The following is a 26,185-nucleotide window of genomic DNA, read 5'->3' as shown; positions in this document are numbered from 1 at the left end:
TTTTCATTCTTCAAAATATTTTCCCAATTTTCTTATGAGAATGTCCAGAAATTAACATCGTATTTCAGGTATTGTCCCACTGATTGCAGAACTAGGACACATCCAAGGTCCACTAAGTTTCCTACTGCCCCAGCTCTGTCCTGTCACTAAACCAGTCTGTTGCTCACCTGTTTTGGATGTAATCCATCAACATTTTCACATTGTAATTTTTCATCAAGGAATACACATAGATATATGGCTCTCCATTTGTCTGTACTAGAATAGCTGCTGATTTTGGGAAGCAGCCTCTCTTCCGTATCTTTCCTTATATACAGAGAAAAATTAGCCGCAGCACTGCAACATCTCTCTTGTGGACACATTTGCTGTGCCGATAAATTACATCCCTTATTTCCTTAGAAACAAAATTTTACTAAGTATATGGGTGAGGCATCTTGCTAACGCAGCAGAATGCAATCACATGCCCTACCATTACTGGACCTGCCATGCTTTTTCACTGAGGCTTGCTGAGGAGACAGGCAGGATATACCCCTGTCTTTGCCCAGAGTTCACATGCTCTTCAGCCTACAACACTGCACCTCTCATAACGAGGTGTCCCTTGGCAGCAGACACACAAGGGGTATGAATAAATGCCTGGAAATCTGCCCATAAACTGAGAAAATTGACACTGAAGTATAGTACCAGCACCAGAAATGGTGGATTTGATATGTAAAGAACTGAAAGACTGATGTGTAAAGAGCTGTCATATTAATTGATCCCTGCTGTTCCTGAAATGTTAAACTGCAAAAATGGAGGAAACAAGTGGGAAAATGCTAGATGATTGATGCAATAATTACATCATAGTTTTACTGCCACAGAGTCACTCATATCCACCTCATCAAGTCAATGCCAGGAGAATGTGTTTACTTTAACAAAACATGGACACAGTTGAGAGCTACTAATCATATATGCCACTGGAAAGCAACATAAAGGAAACTTAATTCTTGTGTAACAAAAAATATGTTACACAGGTATTTTCTAAAAGTCAGTTACAAAAATAGCCTCATCAGTCTTGGGAAATAATCATAAACAATGAGTCAAATAAAATAATTTTACTGTAAACCTCATTCTGTTATGGATTCATTACAGATGGGAAAACTAAATAGGAAACAGTTTCTTCAGGAAAAAAATATATTAAATTCACATATTTGAAAAAGATTCAAGTAGGTTTGTATGGCAAGTGAATACTGGAATTCAATCACGTATTTAAAGTGAAAAATAAAATAAATGTATTTTAAAACTATTACGCAGTGAGCTAATATGTTTACTAAGGATGACTCTATTTGCCTTTTTTTTATGTGCATCCCTTTTCCAGCAGAGTGGGTCTTTGCATAACATAAACCTCGAACAATCCTGACTGCCTTTGTAAAAGAGTAGATGAATGCTTTGGGGTTTTTTCTGTGTGGCTGTTTTTTGGAAGTCATTTCTTATTCTGCTTTGGTGTCCCAGCAGATGGCATAGTTCCATTTCAGATGGTGGCAGCCTCAGGTGAAAAGGAGGGATTAGATCAGCTGGTAAAGAGCATGCTGCAGAAAGAACCTGCAATTTCCTGACAGACTGATATTTAGACAGTGTGTGTCAAGAAATACAATCATTCAATCGTGAAAAAAATGAGAAGATTAAAAAACCTGCTGTACTGTAACACCCAGGACTTTGGTTGACAGGGGCTAAATATGATTTTTTCTATTGCTTCTGCCCAAGTCGCGGGTTTGTTTCATTTCCCCTGTGAAGGCAATGATAAATTCCACAGCGCTGTGAAGATTTATCCACACAGCCTGCAGTGCCCTAACAACCTTGTCTGTGCTTCTGAAACGCTTGGATACCGTATACAGATGCACATATGCTGTGTTCTGGTGCTTTTGTTACATTTATCTCATTAAAAATAATCTTGTCCCCTTTCAAAACTGTTCCTATTTTAATTAGGGGTTGGGGATTTTTTTTCTCCTTATGACTCATTGAAAGGTGCATGGCTCAATATAGATTCTCCTTTGTATTACTACATGCAGTCTCCTTCAGGGAGGGATTAGCCAGGAAATAAATATTCAAAATTTTAAAAAGAGAGAGAAAAAAAAATTGCATGATTAATTTACTGACACACCAGGCTTCTGGATTTCTGTGTTGCATTTGCATATCAGAAGATAATTATCATAAAAGGCATTATAGAAATATCCACTGTTACCAACGAGACCAAAATCTGTAATTAGTTCTGTCATATTTTAATGAAACACAAGCCCAGCACAGGTTCCAGCCAACTTACTGCCTTTAGGGTCACTGATGCAGTCTTAAGGTGCCATATCCACCACACATTGACATAGCTGGGGGGTGAATACTTCGTTGTCAGACCTTCTCAATATGCAAAGTGCCCCCCTCCTTATTTCTCTTCCTAAATGAATGAAGCCAGCCTCTCTTATGAAGCCATATTAAGACAGAGAAATAAAAACTGCCATAAAATAATGGGTTTTGCCACAGAGTGTGTGGACACAGGTCCCTTGCCAGTGCAAGGGACAGATTCACCCTGGGGGTCTCCTTTCCCATCACCCTGCCAGCTGCTGGGCTCCTGTTGGCAGTCACAGTGGACTGCCTGAGTTAGCTCTGCTCATGCTGAACTCAGTTTTCCCATCCTGGTTCATCTCAACTAAAGAACATGAGAGAGCAATGCTGTAGCAAGCAGTAGTGCCCCCCAGTCTGATGATGGTTAGTGGAGAGCAGTGGAGGACAGAAACCTCGTCCGTGAGCAGAGGTGTGGGGCACCCACACTGGAAGAGCAAAGGGCTGCCTTCATCCTGGCTGTCCATGATGCTCCCCATGAGCAGAGCAGATGTCTCCTGGACTACTCCCTGCCCGCAAAGCAAATTCTGCACAAATAATATTGCACTTAAATGGAATAACTTTAACCCTCTCCTGTAGCTAAAGTCTGTTCCAGTTAACCACAGTGTGCCTCATCAATTTAATCAAAAAAAAAAAGAAAAACACTCCCCAAGTCAGATATTTTTCTGTTTTTTAACAGATCAATACCATTTGTTTTCTTGTGTTAAACAATATGAATGCAGTTGTCATGCTGTAATAAATGTCTGTAGACCAGAACACCAAATTCTTTCTTCATTTTTTTACCTACAGGAGGTAAAACCTGCTGACTACTTGTCAGTAGGTAGTTGGACAGCTAGATTCATCTCTCCCACAGACAGACAGCTTCCTAATTCACTTTTCTTCTTTCCATACCTGTCCAAAGTATCTCATACAATACTTAAACAGTTTTAATGAGATTGTATTGCTTGTTATGTTGTTGCTCCTCTGTTAAAAGACAAGTTTCCCATGATCTTCCAAAAAACAAAAAGCAGCAGTGAATTAATGGGCCATCCATCATACCAAAATGACTGTAACCAGGTTTCAGCTACAGCTGAGCAAATAATTTATTCAACCATTTCAGTATTTTAACTGAATTCTTTTGACAAATTGATCACACACAGACTGAGATTTTCTTGGAATTGGTCATAACTCACTACTTTTATTTTTAACATGATAATTAGGTGAGCAAATCCTAGTCTGAATCTTGTTGAATTTTAAGCTGCTTTTGAATCTAGCACTTCTGCTCCTGGATGGCTGGACAACTCTCCAACCCAGGTTTTTGATAAAAGCATCCTCTACTATGAAGTAAAAATCACTGTTTGCTAATATTCTGCATACAGGCGATTTGGCACAAGCAAGCCCTGTGCCAGCAAATGTATTTGTTATAGTGTTCGGGGAAGCCTGCCTTGTGCAGAGCACATGGAGATCTGGGAAGGGGACAGGACAAAAGGAGAGAAAGGGTACTCAAGTGTTTATACAGGCACAATATCAATTATGCCTGATTGTTGATTACATTTCATTTCATTACTTAAATCATTTGTGAAAATTAAGCTGTTAAGCAATATGAACACAATAGCCCCACTGTGTTCAAATATAGTTTGCCTTCATAAATCACAGTCTCACTGTTGGTGCTAATTGCTAGTTCTTTACCACTTGAGACAAATACCTTCTCTGAGCAATCAAGCTGTTTTCCTTGTGTCACTTTCCAGAATCTTTTTCTTTTAAACTCTGATTTTTTTTCCGTTGCTGAGAAATACATTTTGAAAGTACAGGCTGGCCTTAATGAAAAGGTGATTTCAAACATCAACAGGCTTTTAGACCCAGAGTACCAGTGTAGAGATTTGGATTATAGTTTTCCATTTGGGGTTTATGTTTCGCAACAGTGCAGAGTTGGGTTGTTTTTCTCTGCTAGTGCTAGACCTTTCTAAAATTATTAACCAATTCTGTTCCTAAAATCATGTTCAGTTGATTACAGATCCCGATACAGACTACATCATATAAAATGATGTTTAAGGTCTGACACGCCAAGATGTTAGTTCCATATTCAACAGAGATATTATTAAATGACAGGTTTATGCTATGTGTGTTCATCTTCCTGGGTCAATCATACATACAGGTTCCCATTAGGAAAAAAAATATCCATTTCTCTAGATTTTCATGGTTTCAGCTACAAAGATAAGTTACGTTTTTAAGAAACACAGGATAACTTATATTGTATTACTGCCTCTTATTCCCCTCCTGATAGCCTCTCCCCGGTTATCTTTTGCATCTTCAGATCAAACCTATCAGTGTGGATCTCTGCAGCACATATCACAAAGGGATATCTGTCTTTGTTCCCATCATTTGAGCATTGCAAGTAATTTTCTAAAAACCTTGCCTCTCAGTCATCAAGATTTTAATCTGTTCTTTCAGACTGCAGAATAAAATATAGGTTCATGCTTTACTTACCCCAAGATAATGGCCATCGATAAACACAACAGGGAGTGAGGGAACTTCGCAGACCCTCCTGCATCTTTCATCTAGTTCTTTTCCATAATCACTGTTCAGAGCAATGTTTTTTTCTTCAAATTTAACTCTGTGATTTTGAAAGATCTTTCTAACCAGTTCGCATCTTTCAAAAGTGGTTCTCACCACACGAAGACTGGTAGTATAAATTACTATGCGGCCAAATTCTGGCACTGTTGATACCTGGAAAAAAAAAGGTTTCCATTACATTAAGTAAGGTGTTAATAGCTTCCAAGTATTGAGTAATTTAATTTAAAATATTATTTAAGCAAAAATATTGCATCTTGAAAACACAATCTAACATTCTACATTTTTCAAATGTAAAGATGAAAGGAGAGGAATTAAGATCTTGCATTCACCAATTTAAGGCAATTTAAACTATTTATCTAAGTAAGGTGCAACTTTACTTTTTTTGGAGAGTTTTAGATATGGTGAAACAAGTTAAACATTTTCAAGAAACATATTTTAGATACTGGTGGACTTCCAAATGTGAATAAATCATCACCATTCTGTTGATGTCTGATTCTGTTGTAATAGTGACTCGTGTTTGCACAAACACAGTCTGGTAGTACCCAGACTAAGTCTAAACTTCCTAGCTCAGGTGTTGCTGACAGCCTCCTTTAAACAAGGATAGGAGCCTAAGCTAAGCTTCATCATATCCATGAGCCAACATTAACCTAGAATACTTCAGGTCTTTCCATGCTGAACTAGATTATGACTGCAGAGGGGACAGATGTATCCTTAATTTTTAGTGCAGATCCACATCAAACTATTCTAACGTCCAACCAACAATTAAAAAGCACATTTTGTACGTACTCAGTGCCCAATTCAAAGACCACTGCAGCTAGGGGAGGCAGTTCCCTTGACTGTAAAATTTTCATACTACAATTCAGATTTGACTTTTTACCCCACTTCTTCATATGTAAAAGCTTATGCTGCATCTTTCCTTTCTGAGATGAAAACAATTAGGGAGTGTAAATACTACAGGGATTAGTTTGCCCAAGACAGAGTGGTACATTTTCCAAAAGCCTGAGAATCATTGCTCTAAACAAAGATATTATGTTCAGATAAATAGCAAAAACCCTAGCTTTTTAAAAAGGTCCAAGGCATTTCCAAGCTTTTTGAATTATCCATTATATTCAACAAAATATATTAATCATTTCAGCAGTATTCCAGGAGTAAAAACACAAGTTAGAAAATAAAAAGCAAGGATACCTGTAACACACTGTAGCAATCTATGGAAAATGAACCTTGATGGGTGAATAGATAATTTTTGAACTATGCCATAAAATAACTGTGAAGACACAGTTGTAAAATTGGGCAGATGCCTTTGCAGATTTTGCCACATAATGAAGTCATGATTTATCTTACTATGTAAATGCAAAAAAGAAGTCATTGCAAAAAGCATATCCTGCTTAGAAAGGTGTTTACAAGGTTCAACTTACGGTGAAGGGTTCTCAGGAAAAACATTTGCATTTCACAGATCACTTATAGATCGCTGGAAGTGTAATTGCAAACATATGTAATGTAATGGTTTTCCATCTCCCATTCCAGGAAGGAAGCATGTTGTATAGGTCAGTAATTATTTCTCTTCAAATGGATGTCAGAAGTTCAATTTTAGGAGTAAATGTTACAAAAAGTGGGCTCTTCTCCAGACTGTTTTCTAGGTTGAAAATCTGTTATACTGATACTGCAGCAGTGACTCTTCTCCAGCATATTGTTCACACATTCCAAGTGAGAGGATTAGCTCGTCCTCTACTTAAAAAACAAGTACTCTACATAAACACTGCCAAATATTTTAGTAACCACACATGGGTTGCTGGAAGGAAGAGGAGTTCACCCTTTTCAGAAGTAACCAAAAGGAGTTCTTGAAATAGACCTAAAAAAGATAATTTCACATACTCTGTTTCCTCCTCTTTGGAGTGAAAATGCATTTTGAAGTGCAAAACTATTCAACAGGATGGAAATTCTTGTTTCTTCATAGCTCTAATCTCTAACGTTGTTTGTTCCCAGACACCACAGGCTGGTAGCATAGATACAGACAGTCATTATCTAGCGAAACATCAGGACTGTGGTGTCCCCACAGCATACAAATAAGGAGCTGAAGAGACGGAAAAATGGAAAGTTGTAAAGTGATCTGGAAAGATATCAAGTGGAAGGTGTGTACACAGAGTCACTTTTATGTTTATTCCTCTATTTTTCCCTAATGTGGCAGTGAAGAAATACCCTTGTTTGCCCTGCAGAGAAGTATCAAGGGCATTGACTAAATAATTCTGTAGGGAAATTTTAGTAAACACCTTGTTTTCTGTGCTATAAACGCACAGAACTTGTCCTTGGCAGGACTTTATCATACCAGGAAAATCCTTCCTTTCACCTGCCTGGAACTACACTGGTAATTAAAAATAGGAGTCAAGACAGTTATAGAGATTTACAGGGGTTTTCTTAATGAGAATCTATGCTAATTACTGTTTTGTTACCCAGTTCAATGGTTACAGCCTGTAATACTTAGTGACTGGAGTATGCTCTTGAAGTAAATCAGCAGAATAATGTTTGAACACTGTGCTTCTCCTTCCTAGGTTGGAACTGTAGCAAAAACATAATAAATGACAAGTAATGTAAACAAATGAATAGAAAGACATTTTAGAAAATGAACTTTTACAACTTTGCACAACAAACTTTAAATTAGAATCTTCTCATATTAACTCACAAATGCACATAAAATTGTAGCTGAAGTTTAACAGAAGGTAATGCTCTGGTTAACGGGCATGACAAAATTTCACTCGGGCCATGGAATTTGGACAGATGAACAAACCAGAAGATTTGGAGCAACTCGCATTGACCACTTTCTCACACTTCCTGTAAGGGGGATTCCCACTGAAACCTGAAGCTTATGGAAATCATTTGGCCTGAGGTGGCAACTTTTGTGTCAGATTTGGAGAACCCAATGCACATGGGCCAAGAGTGTGCTTCAAAGAAAGTGTCCATGTAAAAAGATTGCCAAGGAAGGGATTTAAGCTTTCAGAGGGAAGTAAAGTTGCTTTAGTAACAATCCTCTACATCATTTACAGCTCTTAATTTAACAGCACAGTGCTACTATCTCCCTAAGTGTCCAAAGGCAGTATCTGTTTTACTGCATCAACCTGAAGACCATTCTTCTTGGGAGCATCAAGTAGGCAGCAACAGCAGTAGCATGACCTGCATCACTTTATGGTACAGACACCACTCCCAGTGACACAGGAACAGCTGCCCTTTTTTTCTGTCTAGAGAGAAAAAGTAATTTTTGTACCAGTTCAATCCTGTTCATGGTTGAACATGAGAAAACCACAGATCTTTCTTATTTTGTGCCTGACTCAGTCTTTTCCCAGACTTCTCTACCAGGTGGATCAGGGCTTTTGCAAATGAGTAGTTGGTTATACTTTGGTGTATAACTGGGGGAAACCTACCATTCTGCCATCCCACTGGCATCCATCTGACATGGTTGCAACTAAATGTAATCATTAACTTAGCAAATCTTCTGCAAAAAGTGTGAGGGATGTCATCCCATGAGGCTAAATATGTGAGCTTAGCATGAAGAGACACCACAGAACAGAGGAAGAAATTGATGATGAAAAAGAGAAGGCTTAATACAGCAAGCAGATGAGCAACAAAATGGAGGGATGCAGTAGACTGAAAAAGGGCTGAAAAGACAGAAATAACCAAAAATAGACAATAAACCAAAACCCAGAATGTCAGGATACTGACAAAGGAAGAGTAGTAGAAACTAAATGTAGAAACAAAAACATGAAAAATATGACAAAAAGAGACAGACAGTGAAACAAAACAAAGTAATTGATGAAGCAGAGAGAAGGTCAATGAAATATGACATCCTGAACTTTTTTTAAAAGAAATCCTAGTAGCCAGTGTAAGTGTACAACAACAAATACATTACAGAATAGGTGAATCTCCAAGTTTTTTTAATATTTTTGGTTTTTTAAAAAAAACTTTGTGTATTACTGGAGCTGCAGAAATATGAAATATTTGGGAATCATACTCCTAAAATATGTGTTTGAGAATTTACGATTTCTGTATGACAGCTACCATGACAATAATAACAGACTTCTCAGTAGCTCTGAAAATATAGTATAACAGGTGTTTCCATGGTGCTTCTGAAAGACAGCTAAATATGTGTGCCATGAAACTCCCACGGATGTCTCTGTATCTTATCCCTGGCTTCTAGATCCAGCCGCAACTGAAGTAACAGCCAAAAGGGTCCATGTTTCTTTACTGGACCCATAGTTACCATGACCCTGGCCAGTCCCCCCAGTCTGAGCAGATACCACTTACACTCCTATTGGTGAGGTGAATTTATAAAATGAGTTACTGAATAATAATACTAGATTATTTCTTCAACATATTTGCCATGAATTGCTTTCCCAAGGCTATAGATTTTCTTTAATATCTTTTAGGGCATTTTTATGTTTGCCTTGCTGCCTTTGAGTGGCTCTTTATCTCTGGACTGAAACTCATAACGTGGGTATTTTTGCAGCACAGCTAAGAGCTGGACAAATTCAGAGCCAAGGAAGTGGTCTAATCCAATGCTTTTCTACTTGTGGTGTCAGGCCAACTGCTGGACCTTGGGGCATAAAGTGATTGCTCATAAAACAGCGGTAAAATTTTCTTTTTGAAAAGCTTTGTACATGACCATGTCTGCAAGCAAGTAAACAGACAAACCCAGCATTAAGAGGAATACTCATGACATTAACCTCATTTTTATTTGGTTGCAAATGAAAACTGTGACAGCACCACTACAAAAGTAGTCATGGGATTTTTCTTTTTAATCCTCTCTCTGGATAGAACGTATAAATATATGTTTTAACCCATTGGTATGAAAAGAATAGCTATTTACATACATATCCATATATAATTTATTTCAGTGGTGGCATAAAAAAAAAACAAAACACCAAACCCACTCTATACTTTGCATTATATGTATTATATGAGCAATTGTATTCTAGAAAAAGCAGAATATTTTTCAGCTAAGATTTATGGCCTGGTACAGTACTTTGGCAAAAGCTGAAATGTTAATGCCAACCTTTATCACATATGAGATTTGTAAAGGTTTTTACTATGTTCGGATATAGCATTTAACTAATGTTGTTCATGCAGTAGTGAATTGCTTCTGTGACCTAAATCAATGGCTGATATGCCCTTCTCTGTCTCCAAATATCATCTTTCAACACCTCAGAGTGTTCTACTGAAATATGCACCCCTTGGCTCTGTAATTAGATACTATCAGACTGGCAGAAGTATCTGCTGTCCACTAAGTCGGCTGAGGCAGGAATCTAGAGCACATTACAAATCCTGCACCAGAGCTGCTTCAGTGAGTAAATGCAGCATTCATGATCTAAAGAAAATGTTGAGCAAGAGAAAACGAGTGTGTGTATATATATATACATATGTGCGTATGCATATATATGCATACATATATATTTTTATGTATGCTTGCATATCTAAAAGCTTTGAATTAAGCTGTTCTCTTCATAATTGGTATTGCATAGCTTATAGCTTGAATTAGTATCAAGAACTGAGTGACAAGAAGAATTATGGTCTAATACTAATTTTCTGACTACAATCTGGTTTGGACTTTTTGTTTTTATTTTCCACTCAGAAACAGAAGGGAAGAAAATACCTACAACTTTCTTGTTGAAGAGGTTCTGCAGAAAAAAAATAATTCAATTTAAACTTTTAATTTCTGCTAGATTGAAAAGCTTTTACTAGCTTTTGAGTTTTAAAAGGCTTTCAAAATGTATACTAAAAGTAATGAACTTTCTGAAAGATTATTTTAAAGAGTTATCATCAAAATGTTTCCATTTTTTTCTACATGACACTTCACGAGAACTTACATGTTTTCCAAAACATATAGCATTTAATGAAAAGTATATTTTTCATCATGTCACTGTTTAGGTGAAAATGTGCAACATCCTTTGAATGAGATGGCTGGAGATTGAAGGTTTGTGTTCTAGTGAAAACTGCAATATTTGTCATCACAACAACACCGTACAGTGTTAACGGAGTTATGAACGGGTCCCTTCTGTCTGTCATTGCTGGTTACCTGGTTCAAATTAAAGTTTTTAATGGCATTTTTCAGGAAGAATTGATTTGCTGACCAGAAGACCTCTTCCAACAAACAGACCTCATTGACTGAAGTAAAATGTTTTTCTTTGGTAGGTAAGATCTACTTATGCATACAAGAGGAATTGCAAGTGGTCCCCAGCCACAGTGTGCATTCTTGGTATGAAATCACATTCCCTTCCACTTCACTGTTTGCAGTTCCAACCCTCCATGGGCTCTCACACAGCACAGCAGAGTGCGCTCTTAAACTGAAATTTAAGCACTCTCTTAAGTGCTTTATTATGTTAAGGCTGTAGTTCTGTTTGCATTGTCTTCAAGAACCTGGCACTATATCAATATTCAGGAAAATTCAGAACTTGAACTTTATTAAATTCAGAAAACTGTGTATTTTAGTAAAGCTCAGTAGAATAAAGACTAAATTTCTGCAACAGTGCAAGTCATATACTCAAGTCAAAACATGTACTGACCTTCTCTTAAATACATTGCTTCAAACCCACTACTATTTTTCTTATTCAGTTTTGGTAATTACACGGACTGTAACTGTCGGACTTGGAGTTTGTGACCCTCTGGGATAGTGGAATGATATCACCAGTTATCTTCCTCATAACCATCAGCAAGCTGGGAATGTCTATCAATACCAATTTATGAGTGAGGACATTAAGAGGGGCACTCCTAAACAAGGTAGCCAGCAAGACTGGGACAGTCCCAAATATAGATACTAGTCTTGATTTCCCCAAGAAAGTGGTCAGGTCACTGTTTTTCTCAGCTTTTAAAATAGCACAAAAACTTGTTTGCGTTTTGTCTGCCTGTATTCTGGCACTCACCCTCACCCACAAACAGCAGCCCTAGGAATGTACCAATTTCCAAAAGCTGTATAGGAGTGTAGGGTCCTCTGCCTGATTGAGTTCCCCAACACAGAGCATGAAACATCTCATTTTTTCTTGTTTCAGTTTCATAGGGCTAGATAACTCTGAGGAGCTGGTCACAGTTACAGAGAAGGGCTGTGATCCAGCAAGAACCTGAAATCTTTGATCTTCTAACTTCTGGGCAACAGTTGTCTCTCTTATCTACACACCTGCCACATACTGCTGACTGTAAAATAGCATAGTTTTACCTCCTTAAGTTTGGCATCCTCAAAGTTTTTCATCAACTGCAGCATAAAATAGATATAGGATGTCATTATACCAAAGACATTGGCATAGTGAATTTATATATGTCTGTAATTCATTTGTACTTTTCAGGCCATATATCAATTTAGGGAATGTCAGATGAAAATAAAAAAAATAATAATACTGCATGTGATATTTATACTGTTCCTTTCATCCTAAAATCACTTGAATGAATAGTAAAAAAAAAAAAAAAAAACAAAACAAAACAAAAGGAGGGCTTTCCATCTGACACTATATGTGTGTTTTTACTCTTTTTGTTCCTCAGACAATACAATGTAACATCATACCTTTTTTTCTGTCACTGCAGCCTTTCCCACATATCTTCTGGCACAGACTGCTGTTCAGGGGATGTCAAAGTGTTTTCATTTCAAAGCAGAAAAACTACTTACATACCACATCAAAGGAGTACAGGACATGACCCTGCCTCTCCCTGCTCTTTGTAAGCATTCAGCTATCTGCAGGTTCAGAAGCTACAAAGACTACAACTGAGCTCACCTCCCAATGTCCTTATTACTGTTCATCCAGCATACACCCATACAACCAGGCTACAGCCTGCTCTCAGGTGACCCGAGCTCAGATAAGAGAACAGGTTATCTCCCTAGGGTTCATCATCTCTGCTAGACCCTGATGCCTCTGCTTGTATAGACTTTCTAAAGTCAAACTGTCAGATACAGGTGTGGCACTGACTCTGGGGAAAAAAGTGGTTCCTGTTCAACAAGGCACAGCAACACTGTGGAAATCAGTCAGGGCAAAATTTATTAGTGTTCAAATTAGTCAAAAGAAGATTCATATCTGTCCATGTCTAATTGGATTTTATTTATCAGATGTTCAAAGGTCTATCAGTATTTTCTTATTAGTTTATTTATGCCATTCTTCATATGACAGGAATAAATGAAACCTTTGAAAATCAGAAGCAAAGAATAATTGTGTGAATAGTTCTAACCTAGTCTGCAATTCTTGCAGGAAGACACAACACTGACAGAATGCTTGTTTCTCTCTTTAGCTTGCTCACTCCTTATTTCTCTCTCCATATTTACCAATTTGACATCTCCAAGAAATTCTTCTCAGGGAAAAAAAGAGAGATAGTCTCTGGGAAGACCCTTGGATATGTTATATAGGTTTGTAAGAAAGGAGAAGCATTTCTTTGTTGTGCAAGGACACTGTCCACAAAGACTGAAGGGGAAGAAGCAAGAGCTACTGAAAATAGTTTTGTCCTCAGCAGTTTACATGAAGCACTAGAAGCTGTTTAATGAAGTGTCCAACAACCCTCTTTTATATAGTGCAGTTCTTTGAACTGTTCATGTATGCAGCAGAAGAAGCCTGAAGCCAGACAAGTTGTGCCTGGACTGTCCTGTAACATCGATGAAGCTACTTGTGATAGTCTAGCATATGGGCCAACGGTTAAGACAGGCAATAGCTGAGCTGTTTACACTAGTTGAGTGTTTCTGTCTTCTATACCTTACAATCCTCATCAAATTAGTAGATCTCATCTTTCTTTTTCTTTCTAAAGGAAATATAGTGACTTAAAACAAATGGTAGGGTATTTTTGATCCCTGAAGTATCTTATGCTGCATAGTCAGCACAATAATGTATTTTATAGCTGATAAAATGTAAGTATTTAGAGGATCAAACCACATTTCAGCAAAGTATTATCTCTCATATACCTTTTTTTTGAGCAGCCAATTACATCTATTCAGAGAGAACAGTAGAAGAAATTATTACATCAAGGAGTAATAATGGCCAAAATATTGTCCTGGAAACAACAGATATCACAAATTGCCAAAATGTGGTTTCCCTATTTCAGTTACCATGCAAAACCCTCAAACATAATCCCTGTGCATTGTGAAAAACCTTCAAATGACATACTCCTCATCAAATACTGTTCATGTATCCATTAATGTAACTGCCTAAAATGTTGCTTATAGGTGAAATATAATTAAAGTGTTAATTGAAAAATGCTGTTACGCTGTTCTTAAAATGCATTTGAAAAATGTTTCTCAGTTAATCCAGTGAGGGTAGTAAGAAAAAAATCGATAGACTTTTTTTCATTTTTTTTCATTATTTAAATCCCTTCCCTGTTGCAGACATCTCTGTCATTCAATTTGCTAGCATCCTCCTCTCCTCTCATCAGCCTTATAAAGACACCAAGAAAAATACAATTCTAGGAAACACAAAGCAAGTAGCAATAAAATATTAGAGCCAAACAAATGGTTCCACAGGTAATCTTTCTACAGTTGGCCTGTATAAACTTCGGGCTGCCAGTAACTTTGAATCTTCCACTACCAGTACAAAGAAAATCTTTATGACTCCATCCATGTCAGAAAAATCTGACACATAATTCAGGACAGTACAATTTTCTTAACAGCACTAGCCCGAGAAACAGATTTCAGAAAATTTTCATCAACTAACACCATCACCATGCAAAAATAATAGACAATTAATTTTTAGGACATACAGATTCAGTTCTTTGCCTTTTACAGCAGGAAATTCCCAGTGCAATTTTAAGGCAGCAGTCAGGAAATATGTAAACCGAGTTTCAGCAAGGCATATGATAACTTTCCCCTTCGTTTGCAAAGTGTGCCATGGGATCTTACACCAATATAAACAGTTGAAACCTGATACACTATCTTTCAGCCTTATTATGATCTCACCTACAAAATATGACTCTGCAGCCAAATATTACCTGGATTAAGTAACACTTAAAATCAGGATTTGGGTGTTGCCCCATTGCTATAGTTTCTTTGAGTATATCAATCATTATAAACCATGGAAAGAATTACTCTAGGGTGATTATTTTATATCAATTGTTTTGGCTAACAATACAGATACATTTGGAGGTTTTTAGCCAGTTCAAATTGATAATCAAGATTCAGTCCTGTAAAAGTAAACATGGTGGAGGAAATGTTCTGCCATTCACAAGGCATTCACTATACAAAGTGAACGAAACTGCAATATTCCTAGAAAACATTATGCAAAGGGAAAATATTTGTCACTGAGAAGGCTGACTGGAAGTAAATTTCATTGAGTGATTTTCTAGCTCATGGACCACAATCCCTAAAGCACACATCAGTGACGATTCACCTGGATAAATTTCCATGGGAGTTTCTCAGTGTATGCGTTTTACCAAATACAGTGTTTGCTTGTCAGGTGAGAAAAGTGGCCTCAAACCACATGGGAAGTACACTTGCTTTTTCTGACACTGATCTTCATCTTCACTGAGAGCTTGATTGCTTCTCAGCCTTTAGTGACAGGGTCACAACACAATCCAGTCTTGTTCTTTCATCTGTTAGTTCAATAAATGTAATGTCAGCTCTGAAATTAACTGATCAGGAAAGAGGAGAGTAAAGAAAGCTAAAAATTGCTCTGATGCTGCTCATCAAACAACCTGTTCATCTATTACCCTCCTCTTCCCTCATCAATTCATTTCAGAGTAACGAGACTTCCTACACAAGAGGAAAGGTGATGGGATTACTTTACTTATAAACACAGTATTTGCAAAATGGCTCTTTTGAGACAATGAACAACACTAGCCTATAAAATTTTTCTTTCCAGCAAAACAAATTCAGTTTTTCAGGGGAAATGCTGCTGTTTCTGATAAGTAATTTTCACTTTTCATAGCTGTTTTACAGGAATATGAATACGTTTAATACCTACCTTAACCTATACAGAGCATATCATGCAAACTTCAGCCAGCACCTGTTCTAACAATGAATTTTCTTTGGCAATGAGTTATTCCATATTTCCTCTCTATGCCTACACTGTGTTGAAAGATTGATTGTAGCATGCTGTAACCTGACATCCAACCAGGGAAGTAATTGTTTTCTACAGGTGCAGTTTTAGTAGGAGAGTTACAAGCTAGTTTTACTAACGTTTGATTATCTGCTATGTTTGATAAATAGCTTTCAGCTGAACAATCTGAGTGGCAATGTAAACAATTTCTCTTTGGTGTAATCGCTGGATCAGGAAATTGAAACCTGTACTTCTGCAAAGTTGTGTTACAGGAGATATAAGCTCTCTGATTTGCTTCTTGGATCTTTGCATAAAACAAATGCTAATTAGAAATCCTTATTAAATTTTAAAACCACTTCTTAAGAAGTAGGCTGTACCAGTCAGATACAGATGAGGAGCCAAATTCAGGAAAATTCAATGGTAAAAACTGCAAAAATTTTGCAAAACTTCAAATTCCCTTGTGGTCAGAACTGAAGTTCTGGTGGAAAATTATGCTGAAGTTTGTTGTTCTGGCTAAAACAAAGTTAGGAAGAAAATTCACCATAGATGTGGTTAAAATATAAGTATTTTTAAGTTGTAATCAAAAGAATGGGCAAAAGGATTATTGCTAATGCTGGTCACCAACAGGTGTTGTTGAGGTACACTGTAAAAAACATTCCCATTCATCTGGCTTTGCCAAACCTTCTGAATTCAAGCTCTAATTGAAAACTTGTGTTTCCCTAGTCCTTTTTTCTTTCTCTTTACTACAGAGAACTGATTAGATTGCAGACTAAGGTTCCCTTCCCCTCCAACAAGCCTGATGGCTCTTCACCTCTCTTCAAGGTCAAAGTCATCTCTCAGGACTTAAACACCCAGTTTTCCCCAGGCCTCCAGGAGACATTTGTACTTCCTCTAACACTGCTAGCATGCGGAAACCTTTTCCTCCTGCCTCTCGCTTTCTGCTTTATTCTCTCAAGATAGAGTACTTCATTGTCACACTTGACATTTCTGGCAGCTCTTGAGGGACTGGTTTAAGTGCAGCCCTTCTCTTTTCATAAGACTTACATAAAGTCAAAATTACAAGCCTGTGTTGCAGGTGGGGTGCAAGAACGGCTGGGATCGAGAGGTTTCCATGGTGCCAGCTCAGAAGTAGCCGGTGCTTGCTTATTAAGTTTCAGTAAGGCTGAGGATATAATGAATCAGACAAAATGAGACAGAAGCCCACCCGAGGACTCACACCACTAAGCAGATAGACATCCCCAAATCAAACCCAGAAGCATTTGCTGTGAACACAGTTTCCTGGTTTCTGGACATGTCTTCTTCCTGAAACTGTGACACATATCCTTTCATATGAAGATCATCGCCATGCATTGCCATGGAGCATGCATAATGCCACCATTTCTGATGAACTCTGCCTTTCTGGTATAAACTAGTGCCACAAGCTAAGACAGGGAGAGACTGAGCCAAAACCTTCAAAGCTTTGTCTTGGTTGCAGTTTATGCCTGAAATGTGATGAATTCAAAGCATCACTTCCCTCTCTGTTAGGTTTGTTGAGGAATTCCACAGCCACCACACCAGCTTTTCAGGCTCACAAACATTAGAAGCACTGACAATCACAGCTCTTCCATTTCCCTCCAAGACATCTCTGTGAATCCAGATAGTAGGAAGCTTTCTCCAGCATCCCATGGATAAACTCAGTTTTCCTCCACAAGTATTTGATTTATCTCCTGAATTCCCTCCACAATATCGGTGTTCCTATTTTATTCCTCTCCAGCCTGTCCCATATATTCAGTCGCAGCCCTTGCCTAACTACCACCTGAGAATTTCTGCAAACTAATTACTTTATCTCAGCATCTACAATCTGGTCAGTCTTATTTGCGATAATCTTGGTTTCCACTAGTTCTTCTGGCTCTTGGCTAGCTTCACCTTTTCAAATATGTCCACAGAATAACTTGACAAGGATGTTACATAATTTCATTCTATCAACTTTACTCAGAGAGGTTTCTTCAAGGACACTTCAGCTACCTTTATAATCTTGGAGAAGAGAAGGACCTTTGCTTCCCCCACCAATAACTTCTTGTGTTTTACTCAGTATCCATTCATCATAGTTTTGTCTCACCTCCTGCGCTGCTTGATGTAAGTTGAATCCCTTTAAAAAACATCAGATACAAAGTATTTACTAAAGTAATGAGGTATTTGACTGTGTGTAAATAATTTGGACTAAAATTCACACCCAGTCCACAGAAAACATGGTAGTTATGAAGCATGGTGACATAGCTGTCAATCTGAAACTTCCCACCTCTGCAAGAATACTATTTTTGGCAGACATGGCTTGTGTTCTGACAGGCCTCAATACAGCTGTGATGTCTACAAAAAGGTACAACATTATGCTGTTGCATGAATCATGTGACCATTTGGAGGTCTGTTAATTTAAGTCTAAATTTCAGCCTGAACTTTCATTGCATATTAGACTCATTTTGGCTCCAGTATCATGTCTGATCTATGCAAAACTAAGGGGACATAGCTTTTAAATTATCCCAGTGAGGGTTTATGATTGTGTTACATCAACAAAAAAGGAAAGGAAAAGAGCTGAATTTCTACTTTGACTGTTTGCAGCTGTTTACCTGGAGACAGTTTTCTGAAGACTCTGTTCACAGAACAGCAGCATAACAGTTTATGAAATGTGCCTTTGACATGAGAAAGATACAGGCATTTTAAAATGCCTGGAAAATTGGGAAGTCAAACAGAATGTGAAGATAAAAATGGTAGATTCACAATTCCTACCCATTTTCTGTGTCTACTAACAGACAACATGAAGTTACAGAACAGACAAATTGGAAGGTCACTGTTACCTTTCCAACGTACTTTGCAAACAGAAATTAATTAATGTAACAGGAAAAATTAAAGTCTACTACATGTCACCTAAAGAAATGCTGCCATCAGTAAATTAAAAATATATGGTCTGAGCTGCATAGCATCTGCCTGCCTAAAGCTACATCAGTAAAGACTGTGCAAGACCAGAGAACTGAAACAATGGATCACATATGGGTAATGAAAAGAGTGTTAATATTAACTATATAATTCTAAACAATGTGCAAGCCCAGGAAATCTGAGTATAAGTCTCTATTATTAGAATAAGATTTGTCCTAGATTACACCATTTAATTTCCTATTGCTTAACAGTTATGAGTTACTACTTGATGATAACAGTTATATGTAGAGGTGTGAAAAATAATTATTATTCAACATTTGATCAGTGTTTATTTCCCTTCTATCTCTTTATCGCTAGCAACAGGAAGAAATAGACTGAGTAAAATGAGAATTGAACGTCAATAAAATGGAACTTTTTCTCAAGTTTAAAAAACATTCAATTTTTACATTCTTTTTTCTGGGCCTTTCTGTTTTTTGGTTCTACTCAAAACAAGAAGAAGGGCTGGAAATAAAAGAAGAGAGCATGTAGGTCAACTTGAAAGAGTTCTGACTGATACTAAGCGTTTGGTCACTTGCCCAAAAAAGAACTTTTAAACATATCTAGACTTGTTTATATTTGGTTATATGTATGAAATACTTGAATGACTAGTTATTTTTCTTGTGTAGTTATTTTTTTTTACTGTCAGTTCACATATTAAGTTGCTTTGGGGCTTGATTTTTAATAATATGGGTAGGACTTTTCAAATATGTTTAATTGTCATGAGAGGGAATGTTTTGTCCTGCTACTTACTCAGACTTTGGTGGTAATTCTACTATTTACTTATGTACTATCTCCCATAATGCCACCCTGAATTTTTAAAAAAAACCTACAATATATTTGTCTTAAACAGGACCCTTAGTTGTGGAGTCCAAATCCTATTTTCTTTTGTCATAAGCAGCTTTTTCTTTTGCTTGTTATTTATCGCACTGTTCAAGATGTTTGAATCTTTAGTTGCCTGTCCAGGGAGGATCACTTGGCCGTTTCTGTCCTGTTTGAGAATATTCTGTAAGTAAGGATGGCTTCAGCCAAAAATGAACTAGAACAGGACTTGCTGAGGGTGGGCAGATAAAGATAAAGTTGTTTGATATCTCAGATCATGTGGGAAAGCTAGCAAACAACATGGCTCCAAGTGAGTCCTGGTTTGAGCATGCTGGCCCCATCTGTCTGTAATCACTGCTGCTTCACTCAGTAGAACATTTCCTACTGCAGAGCAACAGACTTGTGTTGATCAGCAGCAAATGGCTGCCATGAAAATTACTATGTCTACTCTGGCCCATTTCTTTTTAACTTGGCAGCAGCTTTGGAAAATCCTGTTTACTGTTCTCTGGCAGGCAGATGAAGTTTAAAAAAAAAAAAAAAAAAAAAAAAAGAGAAGGTTGCTATCCTTTCCCTCTTTCTCTTTTCTCCTCTCTTTCACCAGTCCCTTACTCATCCTTTCTAAAATATTCCCTTTGTATCCTTAGACTGCTAGAGAGACTGATAGATGCTAATGATAACATACTAATAATATTACGTACATATATACATGGATTTCTGACTGAGTCATTTTACATTTAAACATAGCCAGGTGCAGTTTACTCATGCAGTGATCCCTTTTATAGTTCCCAAATGTCAATTACAGTTGGTTACTTAAAAGGCATTAGTGGTCTATGAAAATGAATTCTAGTCTGTTGAGCTTCTCACAAATGTGATACATCACCTTTCTGACTGGACAATAAACTGGTTAGCTGCTGAGATCCTGCTCATGATATTACATGGCTCTTCCTTCTTTGCCAGGCTATGCTCTGTGTGGTGAATGGATCTGTTTTCCTAAAACTTACCTTCAATATACCAGAATATCATAGGAAACAGCACAATAGTCTATGACTTCTTTCTTATTTACAACAGTGCTGTAACTGGTGATTTTCAGAGTGTTAAAGACAATCAGCAAGTAAAAACCAGTATTCAGGAAAGCTCTTATCAGTTGGACTTAGCTCAGTTGAAAATTTACTGCATTTTCATTGGCAGATGCAGATTAATTACACCCTAAAGTCAGTCTGTCTTACACAACAGAGCTACTTCTGCTCACTCAGAAAACAACTAAAGTATAACTGAAATAAGGTGCCACTCTCAACTGCAACCAGCAGAGAAAATTCAAAATTACGATTCATTCTGCACAATTTACCTTCCTAAGCAATAAAATCAGAGGAAAGATTTAAATGAAGTCTGGTTTTGATTTGGCATACACCCTGGAGTTTTCATGTTTGGCAGACAACAAGCTTTCTCTCAAAAGTTATTTTATCTTTTACTGTATTCCTGTGAATGGAACCTGGAATGAGATGCACTGAGATCCTGAAACTCCTAAGGAGTGTTGAACAAAACTGGGAAACCATCACCCTCCCAGTATGCTTAGTTTTCATTTCCAAACACCTGACAAATGTACTTTTTCTTTCCTGCCACTTTATACAATTTAATTTCTACCTGAAAATGTTACCCATCTGGGCTGAGATAAAAACAGGCTATTTTGTAAAAAGTTGAAGTTGTCATTCGTACTGCACAGTTAAGGAGAAGGCCAACCATTTTACAGGTGGACACAGAGCATACTCTCGCACAGGGTCACAAAGCACTCTGCAACTGGTAATGAATTTTGCACAGGTCTTTGAACGAGACAAAGAGCAAAGTTAAGCTTAATGCAACAAAGTGCTGATGAAGTGCTGATTCAGCCCTTACTCCTCAATGAAAGAGAGCATTATCACTCAATATACCAAAGTGATGGAAACAAATCTCTTGTAGTTATAGCACTACTTTGTTCCATATTAGCACTGAGTGATGAAGGACCTTGTTTCCCTGTTATATTACTTAACCTAATTGGAACTATGCTCTCTGCTGTCTCATTATTTAATAATACCTAGAACTTTGGTACCTTCATCTTCAAACCCTGAGTAGTTAATTACTAGTTATACAGTCAGTCTCCATTTCTTTAAATTAAAGATCCATCTGCGTTGCACACATACAGTGCTTCATTCATTTTCTTATGCAATAGATGCCAAAACCAAAGGCAGAGAGCTTGAGATTTTTATGCAGACATAGAGGATGCAACTCCTAGACACACATAAACCAGCTCTGCCCTAGAATAGGCTATACTGCGGCTGCTAGACTTGATGTACAAAAGGGGACAGATGACTCATCCACTATTTCTGCGTGAGCAAAATAGAACATAACTCTCTGGAGCAGAGTTATAGACTTTGTTGCTCGGTGTAAACTATTTTTGGCTTTTTTAACCAAATAGGTAAAATGTCTGAAAATCAGAATGTAGCAGGCTGTACACTTTATACCAGCTCCCGAACCTGTTAGTCAAAATAGCTGCCAAGTTAGTTATTCCATATATATCACATCTGTGGTTGGAGTAACTTTTTAGCAAGGTCATTGTGAGCAGCTTTATGCTCTAGTCTGATTTAGGATTTGGCCCAGAGATGTGTATTTTTAAAATAAAACAGAAATAGTTATTCTTAAAATCATACTTTTCATATTATAATGTTCTTATAATAGGGCTAGAATCTATATCATGTCATCAAGTTAAATGTGTTCTGATCAAGGAATATGACTACAAATGCAGATGCTGAGATTTTTAAATTGGCTATCTGCTTTTCTTTTGGAGCAACATTTCAATGGCTCCTTTGCATAGATATCATTTAATCCCCTGCAGCAAGAAAAATCAATAACAACATTTCGTCTAATATCATATCATGTCTTCAAACGATGCTGAAACTCCATACTGATTAAATTTCTGCCAGTTGCATAACCTTCTGCCAAAAGGAGAATTAAGACAGCATGAAAGACAGGTCAGAAAGTTCACTAGATATCTCTTCTTTTTTGACAGATCTTGCCCTTATCTGTTGTGACTTCAGAAGAGAACTGCCGGAGCGGCTGAGGATAAAACTACCTGGCTGAAGCAACTACATTATTCAAGGCTGCTGCCAGTCAGTGGCAGCAGAAAAAAGAATAGTCACCTGTATCCAGCTGCAAATATTGGCCTGTAAAAGTGCCCTTTCACCCCACAGTCTCTCACACGAGGATCCACAAGAACATTATGCATGAAGCAGATGATAGGTTTGCAAAAGGCCTGACCACCCAGCAGATACAAAAACAATAGCTGCCATGCAAAATTTTGCAGACAGGTTTAAATGAACAGAATCTATTTCCTGAACAAGTCATGTAGGAACTTCTGCCTCTTTTAAATCTTCATGACAGCTTAAGTTTGGACTTGGAGGGACTGAATGGTTGGTTATATTTTTGGATCATGGTGGGATTTGGAAGAACAACTGGGCTTACCCACTACAGGTTTGGGAATCTGATTGAAAACATCAGCCAACACCTGGAAAGGGAAGTTCTCAAGATGCAGATTAAGACCTCCAATAGGCGGAAAGAACTCCAGCAAGAATGCTTAAAGGTCTCATTTTTCAGTGTCTATCAGTCTGTTGCTTAGGACATTCTCTACCTGAACAGCAATGAAATGTTTCGCAGTTGCCTGTGGGGCTAGGAGGGAGAGTCCCTTGCATTTAGATGTAGTAAAGCAAGAGCAGGACATGAGCAGCTGGGCATGAGATCACATTTTCTTTAAAAAGCTGTAACTTCAGTTGCAGGTTTAGAAAATGATGGCTTTCTGTATTACAGAAGTTGCATGGGGAAATAGATTTTTCTTAAATAATAGTGTATGACTTCTTTCTATTCTTAAGGTTTTAAAAACGTCTTAGATAATTAGCAATCAAGGCTACCAGGAGTCAATCCCAAAGAAAAATTTCTTTGTCTTTGCACAAGCATTGACTGATTTCTCAATGCAGAACATAATACAGCATGTTGTTATAAATGTGTGAAAATATTGGCCAGTAAGTTTTTCCATATTTCTTTTGAGAAGTGGAGAAAGAATGAGTGTCCATGTGGTATTTCTGCAGTATAGAAGACATACTCCTCTGACATTATTGATGGATGCTGTCTCTAGACTAAGGTTGTTAAAATGCTTTCCACAATTCATACTAGCAATGAATGATGGTTTTTCTGTCTTTTTTCTTGCTGTGCGTGAAATGAGTCTCTACCTCACTGACTCCATCTGCTCATCTGTGACCATTTCTCTTGCTTTGTATGATGGAAGCTGTAAAAAGTTGTGCTGTGGCAGCCTCTCCACAACATAACTACTGTGTTAAGCAAAACCACAAGATTGTCTGTTTGGATGGGGAGCTGTATTTTTCCAGCTCCTTTTCAAAATAAACAGGCTGGGGATGCTGTCCTAATTACTATTTATCTTAAAAGTTTTGGAAAAAATTCAGTGAGATTTGAGTTTCATGCTTTCTACTACCTAGTACTGCATGTTGCAGCAATGAAGAAGGCTTTCATGCATGAAAGTCATACCCTTCTCTCTCTGGCTGCAAAGTCCATTCTGAAGGATGTTTCATTTCGCTTGAGCTTCAAACTTATGATGCTGCCAAACATTTCAGTCACAGGTTAAAGCTCCAGCCAAAAAAAAAGCAGTATCTCTTTGACCATTTCTTTCTTTCAAGCTGTTAATCATGTACCTTGTGTTGCTGTAGTGTGTAATAAACTGCCAACAATAGTAGACAAATGTCAGAGCAGGCTGCTGACAGACCAGAGCAGTCTAGCAAGCATTATTTGCAAATAAAGCATGACTTCATTTCTTCTCTCTTAGGGAAGGAAATAGCCCTCAATGACACCTACATACCAATTAAATTGGCAGCAGGTGATGAAATGTAGTTTCAGTCAACTGCTAAAATACAGTTTTCCTGGGTCATTGTAACACAATACCTGTATGGCATGTGCATATTTATATTTGTTAAGCTTATGTAAGCTTACTAGTGTAAGTATTTGCAAATCCTAGTTCAGAACTGAAACAGTTCTGAGATCAGTAAACTAAATGCAACTGTAATGTAATTAACTTGTTAGAAAGTATTTTTGCTAATGCCTTCTATGGCATGAAATCAAAAGCATTAGTACATGCCTGGAGAATCATACCACTAAGGTAAAGACAATTTCGCACTCTTTTGAACCTTTTGTTTGTTTGTTTTTTTAAAATAAACGAGCTGTGTTTCATCCTCTTTATTACCATATTTTTGCAATTGCACAACTGCACAGCTGTGCAATCTGGTGACAAATTGGCCCAGTATAGCCAAATATTTGCTTCCATGTTTGCAAATTTAACCAAAACATACCTCACTTAAGACACTCAGGTGCAATGAGGTCCCTTAAATATTTGGTTGCAGAGTAATTTATTTGTACACAAAATTAGGGGTCAATGACCAAGAATGATGCTAGTAATTAAGCATATAGGATGGTTCATATTTGTAGGCAATTTATTTCAGCTTTATGTGTTCCACAAAATTTGTGTTTGCTGTGTCAAAGGCACACAGATATTCAGGGGAAAGAGGACACAGCAAATGAGCTAGCAGGCAGCCTGTTGTACCATGTAAAATAAAAAAAAAAAAAAAAAAGGGAATAGCCCCAACTTTTCTTGATAGTCCCAGTTTTAAGAATACTTCAAAAGACATTTTCTCCTAATTGTCCTGCTGAGTTACTGAGTTGAGGTCCACAGCTAGAAAAAGTGAAGAGTTATTGCTACAAATTAATGAATAAGACTAATCAGTTCATCTTTTTCATCTCTGTTGTAAGAGGCCAATTCAGAAAAAAAAAAATATTTCCTACTGTCAGAATAAGTAGAATAAATTTCTTCACTAGCACCCTAAGATTTTTTTTGATAGGCTGTTTATGTAACATTACTCTTTTTCAAGTCAGTTTGAAGTAAGATGAAGTATTTTCCATGTTAATTCAAAGGTTGAGCACCTTATTGAGAATTTCCACAAAGGGACATTATGTAAGAGTCCCAGAGCAGTACACAGACTTGGACTTAGTGTTTGTCTAGTATTTCAGGTCATCTACCAAACTGATAATTAAAAGTAAGAGGATGGCAAGCATATATGGTATTTCCTCCTAATACTCTCATTTTATGACTATCTTCAGCTTAGACAATTTCCTGAGGCCAATATGATTTAGGAATCCCACTTAGTACGACCAGGAGGCATCTTTTTCCATTTGGCATTCACATTCATTGCCTGAGAACAAGTACACTGGTTCTTTCTTTCAAAAAAAAAGCAAAAGTATTTTTAGATTTAAAGAGAGAGGATGAAACAAGGTGGCAGAACATGGTTGCTTGGAATCTCTCATGTCTTGGCTACCTGGATTCAGTCTTCTCTCTACCTCTTGTCCCTAACAAGAAAGTCACAGGCTACAAGCTTTTCTAGGATACCTTCATGCTGAAGCAATGCCATCACTATAATGCTTAAGAGGGAGAAAGA

The 26,185-nt window shown here is 37.4% G+C and overlaps 1 protein-coding gene across 2 annotated transcripts in view; it reads right to left on the bottom strand.

Annotated features, from left to right (window-relative positions):
* The window catches only part of GRXCR1 (glutaredoxin and cysteine rich domain containing 1), a 40,597-nt gene that overhangs the window by 6,241 nt on the left and 8,171 nt on the right, over positions 1–26,185 (bottom strand). The window contains exons 2-4 of one of the 2 annotated variants that reach the window (XM_074821383.1): positions 26,033–26,039; positions 10,053–10,064; positions 4,831–5,054 (exon numbers count right to left, since the gene is read on the bottom strand). In XM_074821383.1, the coding sequence (XP_074677484.1) occupies positions 4,831–5,054; positions 10,053–10,064; positions 26,033–26,039 (243 nt within the window). Of the gene's footprint in view, positions 1–4,830; positions 5,071–10,052; positions 10,065–26,032; positions 26,040–26,185 lie in introns of both variants that reach the window. The other variant, XM_074821382.1, reaches the window with a different exon arrangement.

This window comes from Strix aluco, chromosome 4, assembly GCF_031877795.1.
Source record: "Strix aluco isolate bStrAlu1 chromosome 4, bStrAlu1.hap1, whole genome shotgun sequence".
Taxonomy (NCBI): domain Eukaryota; kingdom Metazoa; phylum Chordata; class Aves; order Strigiformes; family Strigidae; genus Strix; species Strix aluco.
Note: the sequence above shows the minus strand (reverse complement) of the source record. Positions and strands in the feature narration are given on the sequence as shown.